Below are 13,748 nucleotides of genomic sequence, written 5' to 3' on the forward strand. Positions count from 1 at the left end.
CTAATGCAGTATCATACTATGGAAATGGAGTATGAATTATGTAATTAGGTATCTGTATATTGAAATAAATATTAATAATTATAGTAATACTTCTCTGTCACATAGGCATAAAGAGGCAGGTTTTTAAGTTGGTTAACATGCTCTCTGGTTGGACTGAAGCAGCAGGATGATCTCTGGCTCTGCAGGCGCTGGTCTTTCTAGAAATAGTGCTGTGACTGCACACACATCCCTCCGGCTGCACTGTGGTGCTGTGCGGTGTAGAGAGGGCAAGAAAAACCTGGAAACACCTGACAGCAATAAAACCACTATCTGTCATAATGTGGCTAATTAAAAATAAACAACTTGATAGGAAATTAGACCTTTTTCACCTGCTGAATAATCCTGCTGAAATGGCTTGTGAGGACAGAGTCCTCAAATCTTAGACAGTAACTCCAGAAATTGTAGCTTCTCATTTTCTGTCAATGCTTTTGAAATGAAATGCCTGGAGGAGCGTAGCAGATACGTAGCTATCAGCATGGAATTGGAGGGCTCAGCTCTGCCTTGGAGGACACGAGGGTTTGGAAAATGTACGTAACAGTTGCTTGGAAATTTTCTTCCTGGGGCTTTTTACTATGTAATTTTATTTTATTTTTTTTTTTGCCTCTATGTTTTGTACAAAAGTGTGTTACCATCTTCATTGTATTTTCACCTGCACCTCCACAGACCACCGTTGCGCCGTAAACCCAGCATGTACAGAGAGCGGGGGTGGGTGTGTGGCGGGAGTCACCGTCGCTGTGTCATGGCAGTGCTGTCACCGGGGCTCGCCAGGTCACGGGTGTGGGAGATGGAGCTCGGCATTGTGCAATGCCTGTGCAGTTTACAGCAAAGCAAACAAACCCAATGAGCTAACGGAGAAAAACGGAGGGGGAGGACACCCCCAAATGACAGAGAGGGTTTGGGAATTAGTTTCTCAGCACAGATGAGCTGAGGTGTGGGGGCCCCCCCCACCACTCTGCTCCTCATTGTCCTTCCCCGCCACTTCATCTCCTCGGTCCCTCGGAGGCTCGTGCAGAGGAGGCTTCACTGCCTCTTGTGATTTATCATCAGGGCGAGGTATCTGTCCCTTGGCGCATCTGGACCGTCCCCGCTGATTTTCCACTGGAACGTGGCTCAAGCCCCTTTGTTTTTCAGTCTGGGCTGTGGACATGCTCTGCCGGCTGCCAGCTGGATGGCCGGCACCCTGGCCCGCTCCCTTACAGCCTCTCTGTCTCTTCTTTGCTTTTCCCTTCTTTTTTCTTTTTTTTCTCCCCTCTCTTCTTCTCTTCCCCCTTCCTCCTCCCTCTCGGTGATGGAAAAGCAGATCAGATTTTCCAGGTTTACCGAAAGGGGAACAGGACCGGGGAGCACCATCTCCAATAAATGCTTTTCCAATTCTCCACGATGTGGAAACTCCTCTACGGGATAATGGGGTTTCCGATCAGCTTCGGCTTCCCCCTGCACTAAGTGGGGACAGCCCCGCTGCCATCAATAAAGTAACATTATTTTCTCCAGCAGTGGAGTCACTCCCATCGACTGGGCTGTGGCCGCAGTGTTTGATAGCTGCTGTTGGGCACAGGTTAAGGATGGGGAAGGGGAAAAGGTGGCTTCAAGCTACCCAAACCTGTCCTCGTTGCCTTGATGTGTAAGCTTGGTATCGCCAAGGATGGAGTTAGTCAGGTGTAATTTAAGAGTGAACTGATTTTATTGCCCTGGCTCCTCTCCAGGGAGCTCAGCGTGTTTTGGTTGCAAAAGAACACCTTTCTTTTTTTTAAATATACTAATAAATAGAAAATATTTCAAGCTGGGAGAAAAGAACATTCAGTTATTGCCAAAATTGTCATTAATACGTTTGCCTGAAGGCTGAACAGATTAAATGATACCCAGGCATTTTTTAATGCAGATACATGTCTGTTAGGGTTTTTGCAAAGGAAGGGCTTTCTCAGTGACTGTAGTCTGTTTCTGTGCTGCTGATCACCTCAATACAAACAGCTGGAAGCATTTCAGAAAAAAAGAGATGCAATATGCTTATATTTCAATGTCAGGAGTTATGAAAGCTGAGAATTTTTAAAAAAGTAAAGCTTGCCATAGAAATCATACTAGTGCTTTTTCAGTGAGAATTATAGAGGAAGGAATGAAATAATCATCCCAATATTCATTAAAACCACCTTGGCATTTAGAGGAAATTGTTTCTTTAATTGAGAAAGAAAGCAATTATTGTTAAGTTACATTTCTACATTTGTTGAATAGGAATCTAATTTTACAGTTGCTGCAATCACTGGGCATAACAACCTGCTATGCTCAGTGTGGGGCACCTGATGTATAGCATAGTTATCAGCACCTTAAGCTGCAAGTGTATGTGGCTGTTTAGTGCAGAATTTCTGATTGCACCATGTACTTTGATGGATTTCAGACTTCAATAAATTATTTGGACATTTGCTGACACGGTTTTGGGAGGTGAACATGATTTATAAAGCTGTGTTTACTGTTTTTAAATCCTGGAATTTGCTTGGATGTATGGATGCTACAGAAAGCATCAGATCGTAACTCTTTCTGCTTTGCTTCTGCAGAGTGTGAGAACTTCTTGGAGGATGGGCTGAGTAGTGTCTGTGCCTCATCACAGGGTGTCCTTAAAAGAGAGTCCGGGAGCGAGTCTGACCTCTTCCCCTTGGCTGGTGATGGGATGGAAGACCTTGTCTTTGGAAAGGTAGGAAAGCCTGGTTGGGATATGGTTAAAAAAACCTCTGAGGCCTGATTCAGTAAACACGTACAGCAAACACAGATCATCTTGGTTTCACTGGTGTTCGGAACCTGGAAGCAATTATCCTGGAACAGAATAGATGGGAAGGATCCGGTCCCCTCTTCGGATGCAGCAACATGAGGGATGTATTTACTTGCAGCAGAATTCCAAAACACGTGTAGCCCCCAGTGTTAAAAAGATGAAAGTAATTTTGACTGTCCAAAAATAAAGCAGAGACCAGTGGAACAGCTGAAAAGGTGGATTTTCTTGCAAGTTTATTAGGGATTGCGCAGATGATATGAAAGCCATCTTTAACTCATGTAACAAAGAGCTTTTCTCCAGCAACGATGACCTCTGCGCTGACACCTTCAGAATTATATACTGTTATTCTCAGAGGAACCAATGTTCTTCTGTAAATTCAATGTGACTCCCTGGATAGGAAGGAAACACTTGCTCCAAATACTTAAGGCCAATTCCAGTGAATAGTTTTGTTGCCTAGGTGACATACCTCTAATGCTTTTTTACATGCAAGTAGAAGGAAAATGTTTTCAGATTTGCTTAAAATCAACAACAGAAGTCTTAACTAGCCTTAGTCACCCTGTGCCCTTTGTTTTGCTTGTGACTGGGAGGGGGAAGGAGGAGTGGGTGAGACCCGAGATACAAAATCAGCCTCCTCAACAGAGGGCGCCTCTTTCGCATCGGTCTTCTGCCATCTGCGTTGGAGCAGCCTGAGTTTATTCAGAAGGCGATTAGGTTTTGCTTTTTAAGAATCGTCTTGCTAGTAATTGATATTCTTCTTGCCATAAGTAGATGATGAAAAAGCACTCAGAAAGAGTATAGTGATGCAGAATCAAAGGGGATGTGAGCCTTCTTTACAGCAGGCGTCACGTTAGTCTCAGCTTCATGGAATCACATGCTTCAGGTTCAGCTCCAGCTTACCGGTTTGAGCAGGAACAGTTCCTGCTCTGAAAAAGTAAACTGGAGCAGGTTTCACACTTGCTTTCAGAGAAATATATTTAATGAAACAAAATTCTGTTTGCTTAAATCAAATCAGATGATGGTGAATATTTTCCAGCAGGACGGGAAACACCACAGCCCAGGCTAAGTGATCTCATGTGCTATAAATGAACAGTAAAGTCATCCCTAATGCATGTGGTAGGGCACAGAGCTCACCAGCCTCACCCTTTCCCATCTTACTCTCAAAGCAGTGAGGGACCCTGGATTGTGAGAATATAAGGCTGTTTGGCAGAGCAGAAGACTGTCTTCAGTTTTCTCGTGTGGAATGACACGAATTACGACAGCCGACTGCCATTTGAGCCTGATTTAATGCTTGTATGGGGATGTGTGGGAGAAGAGTGCTGTGTGAACACAGTAAATTTTATATTGTACAGAATTGTAGCATTTTCCCTTTCTTATGTGGGAAGTTTCCTTCTCCAAATACAAGAAGGAAAAATTAAAACTTAAAAAGAATAGGTGGTGCAATGTAGTAGGGATGCTGCAGGGAAAAGGAGGAGGTGGTGGGGAAAGCAAGATCTTCAATTGCCAGTGGAGAGCAAGCAGGAGGAGGAAATTATTTTCATTGTAGAAAGGCTATTTCTTAATTTGGCAGCCTTTGCATTGTTCTCATTACGCAGCAGATTGCAGACTTCATGTACAAATGGGTTCAAAAGGTTTGCGAGTTGAGTTTAGGAAGTTATTCAGAGCTAATCTCAATCTCGGTCACTTTTTTGGTCTCTGCTTTGCTGACAACTAGATTCCTTGTCTCCTTTCTCAGAATTTATCTGAGTACCTTTTCTACAGTTAAAATTATTTCTAGAAGGACCAGAGACACTAGTTTAGTGTTACAAGCTCATTCCTTAATTCAGTCTTTTTTGGTTTTAGACTACTGAGCCCAGGGCGTAGAAATGCAAGTTATAAATATTTTTAATAACCACTAAAATAAGTGCCGGATTTAATCTTTCTTCTGAAAATATTGTTAGATGCATATCTTGGTTGTGGTTGGTTAGTTATAAGCCTATTAAATAGTACCATTTCCATATCAAATTGGGAAGAGAGAGAACAAGTTAATGATCAAAAAGAGGATCTCAAACGTTCAGTGTTATGATGGTTATAGTTATTACTAGTCCTGTTCTTGTTTCCCCTTTGTATGGAGCAAGAGTTGAATTTTGTCTATTAGAGTTGTTTTTTCTTGTGTAAATTAATCCTCTGTTAACTGCTTAATACATTAAAGGAAAATTAGGAAGGGCAAGCCATTGGCTGTCCGGGGTCTTTGGGCTACTTCAGTAGACATCACTTGAAATTCATAGATTTTAAGCCCTGGTTCTATCCCAGGACCATGAAGAACTGGGGTCTGTGGGGTCACAAAATCTGAAGGTGCTTTAAACTGTCCTTGGAGTTCGGTGCATGCTCTCCTTACCATCTCCTTTGCTCGTGTCCTTTTTTGTTGTTTTTTTTTTTGTTGCTCTGAAGGACATGTGCTTTAGCACTAAAACCTGGCTTGTTTTTTCAGACTTCAGAGGCTGTCACTGAAATCCAGAAATTGCTTCCAGTAAGGTCTAAGGCTTCAGCAAAATGTTTTATTTTTTTTTGCGTCAGCACTTCATTCCCATGTCCTCATCATCCTGCTTTTCCTTCTCCGTCTCAGCCAGCCATCTGGGCAGGCTTTGCAACACCCTCGTTCTTGAATGATTAATGCTGCATAAGGTCATTTCTCACAATCATCTGGCAACGTCCTGGGGCGTAGCCCATACGCTTTGCTCATCTTAACTTTTAACCTGCCACTGAAATTCAGTATTACTGGGAAGGTTTTTGATGTGCCACTTGGGAAATGATTCAGACGAAAGGCCCTTGGGAAGTCGGGAACCCACAGATCATTGTCAAAGGAAGGGGTTGCAGCTCAACCGCTTGAATTTTGTTTTGTTTCTGCCTCTGTTTTGGTTTGCTCGAGGAAATACATAAATATTTTGCATTTTTTTTCAGAACTGCTGTTTCTCTTAAAAAAAAACAACAAACAACAAAATCCAACACAAAAAAAACAACAACCATGCAAAAAAAAAAAAAAGAAAAAACAAACCCAAAACAATAAAAGCTTGAAGAGAGGGGCCTTCACCAGGGGAAAAGTCCTCCACTCCAAATTATAACAATTATGATAAATAGTTAATAGGATGCTACTGTTGAGGTTAATATTAGGGAACCTGGAGCCATAGGCAAATCCAAATAAAAAGTGACTGCTAGGTTATACATCAAGCCAACCAAAGATGCTGACTCCTGTACTGTAATGGCAGGCCATATAAACTTCAGGATGCCAGGGTTTCATTTTATTTTATTTTATTTTTTAATACTGTAACACCTTTAATGTCTTTGTCACATGGAGGATCAGGGAACAGAGTAAGTTTGTGTCTCAGCACTTTGCGTGTTGTCATCACAAAAATGATTGAAAGAGCATTTTAATTCCACTTATCAAGACCACCTACAGATGGAGGGATTTAGTTGAAGAAGTTATCTTATGCCCCCACCATCCTAGTGATTTCTGTTATCCCTATTCATGAAGAAGTACATATGTTCTTTCTCAGAAAACTCACTTTTTATATCTTATCTCTTTTTTTCTTACTAGCTTCTCACCAAGTTTCTTTCATCTTTCTGCTAAGGGAGTGGTTTTTATTCCACATTTTAAACTGGAGCAGTATTCTCATCTGGGAAATAAAAATTCCTCTTTTTACTCTAATTCCTCCCTATATAATTTGATGTTCTGCACTATTATTGCTAGATTTAATCTTACCAAACTGTCCCGTCCTTCCACTGTTCCGCTGGCAGGTCGTCCTCCCTCCTCCTGCTGCTCTGCCCTAACGTCTGACAGTATTTTCCTGTGTCTCAGAAAAGCGAAGACGACTGTTTCCTCTACTGAAGGAGTATTATCCACATAATGATTACTTAATTTGTCTGGATTTAAGCAATTCAGTAAGCTCTCATCATGACTCACACAAATACCAGATTATCTTGAATAATACCAAACGTCATCAAAAACTTTGCTGGGCATCCATTTCAGTTCTCTCCTGTTTTAACCTGCACTTCGTATTTGAATAGTCAGATCCAATACTTCACATTACAGTATGTTTACTATTAAAGTATCTACACAAATTCTCCATTAATATTTGATGTTCCTTGCCATGAAATGAATGCTTTTGGACAGATATATTTAATCTGGTTTTTAACATTTTTGGTTTAAAAGTTATATTGTGCTTAGGTGTTGTGCTGTGGATGCTTTTTTTCTGTTTTTTCTTTGATGGCTAGGAGAAGGGGAATAGTGTGATAGCATTTACTTAAAACACCTTAGGAACATTATTGTGTACCTGTTAAACCAAAATAAGAATAAAAAATAGCCAAACTTGAAACACTCTAAGTGGTGAAATGTTTGATTAGAATACTTTTTGAACATCTCGGTTTCTTTTTATTCAGTTTCACAAGAAGCTTTTAGCTTATAATGTGTGCCCATCAAAAAAAGCACAGAAAAGCAAAAGTGTCTGGAGCTTTTAACACTGCTGGGCTTGAACGAAGTCAGGGCAGTGGGGTCTGAGGTGAGGACTGCCATGGGGCAGCACTGCTCCTGTTCATCCCGCCCTGTGTGGGTTTTGATGCCCATCTCTCCCTTCTGCGAACGGGATTTTGTAGCCTGTTGCCTTATGCCAATGAGAGCTGACAGCTTGCAGCTCCCTGAGCGCTCAGCTTTTGCTGAGACCCACCGAGCCTGCTATTTGAAGACAATTAACCGCCGTGGCTTTGCTGAATAGTCTATTATATATAGTCTGACAGATCATTCTGCCTATTATTATTTTAAATGATACAGTGCAGAGCTCTGGAGGAGAATAAATTGAAACTTCCCACATCAGTCCCTCAGGGCAAACACCATTTCAGACTGAAGGTGATGTCAGAGAGATGCCTGTGTGTTTTTATGCTAGCCACGGGGGACACAGAATACACACAGGCTCTTCTCAGGCTGTATTGTCAGCATGTGGCCTTTGGCCAAAGAGAACCAGTTTGGCTTCCACTTACTGCTTTTGGAGCAAACTAAACCAAAAATTGCAGTATGACTCGAAACCTGTAATACAGGGCAGCTGATCCTGTGGAACAATATTTTTCAGTTACAGTTGGATTTGAAAAATGCTGCAAACCCTGACATTAACTTTCTGGTTAATGGAAAGTAGTGGGGGACGGGGATTTAAACTTTTATTTTTTCTGTTTGTTTTCTACTACTGAATAATTGTCCCTTTTGTGGGCAGTGCAACAGTATGTTGCCCTTGAGCTCTCATGGCTGAGAGGTACAAACCCATCCTGGGTCCCACAGGAGAAGCTGGAGTTTGTCATCAGGGGTCATGATGACCCAGTTGCCCATTAATCGCGCTCTGTAAACCTTTGGTGGTTTTGTGGCACCTTGACCCGTAACAGGTTTCACCAGAAATGGTGAGAGGGGCAGGATTTGCTGTGCAGGATGAAATGTGGAATTGGGGAGAGAAAGGGAGGCAGAGGACCTGAGGTGGGAGCCCGGGGTTATGGCAGCCAGGGACTTGTGGGGTGGGAGAGGCTGCTCTGCAGAGCTTTTCAGCCTCTTTTGAAACCAGAGCAAAAAGTCTCACTGGTTAATTTGCCTCGTGCTATCAACTGGGAAATGTCTTAGTTCATGTGAAATATAAAATATTTGCATTTATTTAAAATGTTAAATCTGTTCACCTCATTGGAGGTGGTCAAGGTCAGGCTGGATGGGGCCTTGAGCAAGCTGATCTAATGAACGATGTCCCTGTCTGTGGCGGGGGAGTTGGACTGTATGGTCTTTAAAGATCCCTTCCAACCCAAATCTATGATTCTACTTCAATATATTTCTAATTTTTCTTATCCACAGCAGCCTGAAGAGGAGCAGTCTGCATGCGATGTCACCAGCTCCAGTTCCTCTGCAGATGACACCATGTCCCTGGAGAGGAACTCCTCCCTGGGCAGCGACACGTCCCTTCCCTTCCCGCCGACAGTCAACTTTGTCCAGCCCAAGGACAGGCACAGCCTGGATGGCAGCTGCACCAACATGGTGGCCACAGAGGGAGGAGAGAAGGAAGAGGAGCTGGACAGTATCACGGATGTGCCCACTCATTCCTCCGTCTTACGAAACTCCATGCGGCCTCTGTCACCTTTCCGTCGACACAGTTGGGGGCCAGGGAAGAACGCCACCAATGAAGCAGAAATAAATCAGAGGAGGTGAGTGAAGAGCTGCTTTGATTTACTTTGCACCCACTCACACGTATTTATCTAAGCTTTGGACTTGGCATGATAAAACAGAAAACTGAGGATGTCACTTCTGGTTGTTTCTTTTTCACTCAAAAGGGTGAAGACAATCTCCTAATGTATGTTTCTTTGTTTGTTTTAGATTAACTTTCAGGATTAAAGTACTTAATACCTACAGTACACTTGAGCTTTCCAGAGCAGATGAAATTACCTTGGGACAGATCTTCCATTTGAACTGTCACCGCCCGTTTCTATGTGAAGGGCTTTGTTAAAGGAATTATTGGAGTGTTAAATCTCATTGACCACAAAATAAACATGACCATTATGGCTCTGGTTGTATTAAGAGATAGCATGGGCACCAGGGTTTTGAAAAAAGGTGTGGAGGCTCCTCATAGCGGTGAGATGGGTGGCCCCTGTTTCACAGAATTGGTTCTATCTCAGTTTCTCATGGACGGTAAGTCCCACCTAACTCATCACCAATGTCCCCGGTGGTGCCCAGGAAGAATCAAAAAGGGAGTTTTCCCATTTGTTCTTTCAGAAGATACAAGAGGGAGAGGTGTAACAGCCGTGTGAGTGTGTAGGTGCTGGTGCCAAGTGACTGTGGGAAGAAAAGGTGCTCAGCCCCCCATCTCGGTGGGGAAAAAGATGAAGTAAAGGAAGATGCACACCAGTAAAGTAGTCGGGGGAAGGTTCCCTGCCATGCTGTGCATCGTTCAGCATCTGGGCTGCCGGATGCTTGAGGTCAAACCCTGCGTGTTTTGAAACAAGTGGAGGTTTGGGCGGTGGTTTTAATGCATTTTAGTGCTTTCAGAGCAGGGATGGCGAGTTGTTTTCGCAGGGTCAGGGTGCCGTATCCTCCTGTCCCTCTGGTGTAGACCTGGAGCTTGCAGGGGCTCCGAGCCCAGGCGTGCAGCGCAGTGCTGCTGCCTGCTGCCATCCTCATGGCCACGGGTCTGCTTTTAAGATAAACGGAGCCGTTGCATTTGGTGATGCCATTAAATTAAAACTGGCCACTCACAATGGCTTCGTGGTAAATTGTTACTGACCCATTTGGATAATTCAGTGAGAGGCAGCAGCCTCCCCCCAGAAATGAATGCATCTGTTACGTGTTAGGAGCTGTGGGTATCACTAGAGGAATATCATAGACCCTTGGGATTTTAAAGCCAATGTTGAAGAACGTTTAGGAACATTGCAACATAGGGTGAAAGGTGATACGATTATTATTACTATTATTTGCTGCTGTTACCGTTGTTTACCCACTACCACCTTTTTTTGACTTAATTTCGGGTCCCCAGGTAATATTTAAATAAATTAAGTAAAACCTTTCTTTTTAAAGCTACAGAAGAGTCAGCATAAGGTATACATGCAGGTTTATGACAGAATGAGTCCATAAGCTCATAAACTCATTTGGAGAGATTTATTTTTAAGTGTAGGACCTGTTATGTAAGGATTTCTGAGGGTAATAAACTGCATAGCTGGCAATTACTGCTAACACTTAACAGATGGGGTTAAATTCTCTTGCGCCAGGCTTTGGAGGCTGTTTCTGATAAGGGAAAATACATTCATTGCAAATGTAAGAAAATTTGAGTTAAAGGAACAGTAATTATTTGCTTATGTTCTTAGGTACAGCTGTGGCTACATAAGAATAGCTGTCGCATAGGTTAATTAAAAAAGAAAAGCTGGATGCCTCTCTGCTGCTGATTTGGTTCCTTTTTATGTTTCTGTTAAAAAGGAATTTGGATTATTTGGTGGTTTGTTTTTTTTTCTTTGTTCTTTTCATACGTGGCTGTTGTGATGTTGAGATTCTGGTTGCTTAGTGAGCAGCCACAAATACTGAGGACGTGAAGCCCTAACAAGTGCCTTTCATACAAATCAGTTAAATTCAAGTGTTTGCTTATTCATTTATTTCACATGTAGTAGATAGTTTTCCATTTAAAAGGGGAAAGCCCTCATTGTAATGACTTTTGCAAACCCTTGAAGTGAAATGACACAGAGCACAAGCCTTAGCTAAGATTTGGCCTGCTGACAGGCAGGACCTGTGCTGCTCCTGTCACCTGCCACCCTTTGTCCTTGCTCCCTCTCCTCCTCTGGGCACCTGTGGCACTTCTCTGCTCCACAGATGAACAAAAAATGAACCAAATAAAGTGTAATTGCCACCAAAACTATCCTAAGGATTGGAACTGGGCTGTGCAGCTGGGAAGAGTACTGGGGTGGCAGGCTGCACGGTCAGCCGAGCTGTAAGAGGTGCCTCCTGGCCCAGCAAATGACTTGCGGCCTGGTCCAGCCCTCATCCACACCAAAAATAGTCTTTCCCCTGATGGCAAGGGTAGCTAAGTCAAGTTTAAGTAGAGCTGCTGATACAGGACCCAAAGAGCCTATGGAAAAAGAATCAATCTTTTGTAGGATTTGGCCTTTTCCAGTGTTATGTGTTTTCTGTTTGTAAGAGGGATAAGCATAAAAGTTTGTTCACAGAAAAGATCAGAAAAAATGTAATCGTCTTAAATAAAATGTGAAAACATGCTCAGTTCCCCTCCTCTTCCCCTCTCTCCTTAAATGCACTTCATGGATAATCCTCATGTCTACATTTTGCTATTAAAAATACAAAGAAAACTAACAAGGCTGCCACAAAAGGATGTTCATCCTTCAGTTAATTCCTGACATTCATAGCGGATTTCAAATGCCTGTCTTTCAACAATGATGCAGTGTTTTTAACATTCGGGTCCCAGGAAAGAAACGCCGGCATTTTTCACTGATGGATTAAGCACTGCAGAACTGGAGCTGGTGTTAATCATGGTTGCTAACAGCTTCTGTCAAATAGTTTGTCCTTATCTAAACTTTAAACTGACCTGGCTTTGACAGCAGCTAAGTTGCAACGTGGTCAATATCGTGAAACCTTCTTCTGTACAAAAAAAATCCAACCAAGAAACAGATCTATTTGTAAAAGAGAGGAGGAAAAGAGACTCATTACTTCCTTTAGTGTTTAATTTTGTGTTTTCCCTGTACGTCCATTCCCTCTGTTGTTCATGTGTGGGGATATTATTCCTTCACCTGCCATTTGTTCGTTTTTTCCCTTCAAGCTGCTGACCATTCTCCATGATTCATTTTCAGTTCAATGCGAGTTCTGGGGGATGGTATAAAGAAGCCTCCCATTCATAGGAGAAGGTACAAAGCCAACTAACGTGACTAACTGTTTTGCGTTTGAATGTCTACTAATTCCATACTGTCATGTTAGTAAACCTCTAGTACCTCTGAAAGTGTTGGTGTTAGAGCTCTGCATCCCGCTTCGCTGCTTTCCCTCTCCAGTCTGACCCAGGGCAGTTTTTCTGACCCACAGAGCACATGCTCAAGCCATTTTCTCCAGGACAATAGGTTAATAACTTGGAGAAATCTCAGATATTTTGTTGGCCTTTGCCATGTGTAAGATTTGGAATTCTGTTAAAATAATTGTTTACCTGGGAGCATGTGAGTAATTTGGATTTAAAGCACATCAGAGACTCCTGCCAAGACTTGCAGAAGGGGCACCTGGGAAGGGGATGCACCAAACACAATCTCATAGTTGGAGAACACGCTGCAGATCTGCAGCTGGTTGAATTAAATGGCTTTAATTTTGCTGTTCTGCTGGGGTTTTTTTAATAACTATCTTCCTAAGTTTTTCTTCTGTATAGCAAACTTTCAGTTCCTCATCCATCATGCAGATATGCATTTTCACTCACGTAACCTTTGCGTTGTCTATTAACATATAAAAATAGGACACTTAATTTTTGACACAGCAGACATGTGGGCTGTCACACACTTAAACTTTTTAGGCAAAAAAAAGAAAAAAGAGTTTAACCTCTCCCATCAGGGCTTCAGCCTCTTCTCATGTCCCGCAGCCTGCTACCTCTCCTCCTGTGGCAGGTTAACTCAGGATTTCTCTTCCCTTGAAATGGATGGGGATACGTGTGTGCGTGTTAACAAACTGCCATAGTTCCACATATAGAAAAAATGGTACCATGATGTTATTACCAAAAAAAATCACCATGCCTTACCATGCATCAGTATAAATGAAGCCATATGAGCAGGGCTGTACAGTTCAGGAGAGGGTTCTTGAAAAACAGTTTTTTAAAAAAGGCACGAGAAAGAACATGCTTTTTTAGTTCTACAAAGCCACTTTATTTGCATCACTCTGTGCTCTGGAGGAATAAGTGCCTTTTCTTCTCATCTCATGCAAATGAACATCTTTTTACCAGTTGTCTGTTAAGGCTCCTCTGTAGGAGCTGTTTTAGTTGTTCAGAGTTGTAATATCCTGAAACACTGAGCTTACATGTAGAATAAAGAAAATGTCTCAAATAGGCAACCCAAAATACCTAGTCATATCTGAAACGTGTGGTAATTCTTTCATAAGCATTCTGTCTTTTTTTTTTTTTCTGGCCTCCCAACCATATTGGTATCATCGTCTCTAACCCCAGTTGCAGAGCAACAGCCTGAAATTAATTCCAACAGTTTATGGTCTCCCTCGGGGCTGATGTACATAATAGCTCATCTCCCCTCCCCAAGTCATCTTCTTTAAAGGGGTTTTGCATGCTCTGCATTGATCTTGTTTGGTTTTTATGGTGTTGCCAACAGAGTGAGGGTGGCTCCCCAGCAGGGTTGCAGTTCCGTTAAGACTGCTTTCCGAAAGGCCTTTTTCCTTCTCTGAGACTTTGCGCCACTTCCAGGCTTCCTCCTACACAGCTCCTTTCCTTCC

The 13,748-nt window shown here is 42.5% G+C and overlaps 1 protein-coding gene across 1 annotated transcript in view; it reads left to right on the forward strand.

Moving 5' to 3' along the window:
- Window positions 1-13,748, forward strand: part of AKAP13 (A-kinase anchoring protein 13) — a 215,651-nt gene that overhangs the window by 157,643 nt on the left and 44,260 nt on the right. The window contains exons 9-11 of the mRNA XM_086471785.1: window positions 2,586-2,722; window positions 8,649-8,995; window positions 12,131-12,184. Coding sequence (XP_086327911.1) covers window positions 2,586-2,722; window positions 8,649-8,995; window positions 12,131-12,184 — 538 coding nt within the window. The remainder of the gene's footprint in view (window positions 1-2,585; window positions 2,723-8,648; window positions 8,996-12,130; window positions 12,185-13,748) is intronic.

The sequence above is a fragment of the Leptosomus discolor genome, chromosome 11, assembly GCF_034619465.1.
Source record: "Leptosomus discolor isolate bLepDis1 chromosome 11, bLepDis1.hap2, whole genome shotgun sequence".
Classification (NCBI taxonomy): Eukaryota; Metazoa; Chordata; class Aves; order Leptosomiformes; family Leptosomidae; genus Leptosomus; species Leptosomus discolor.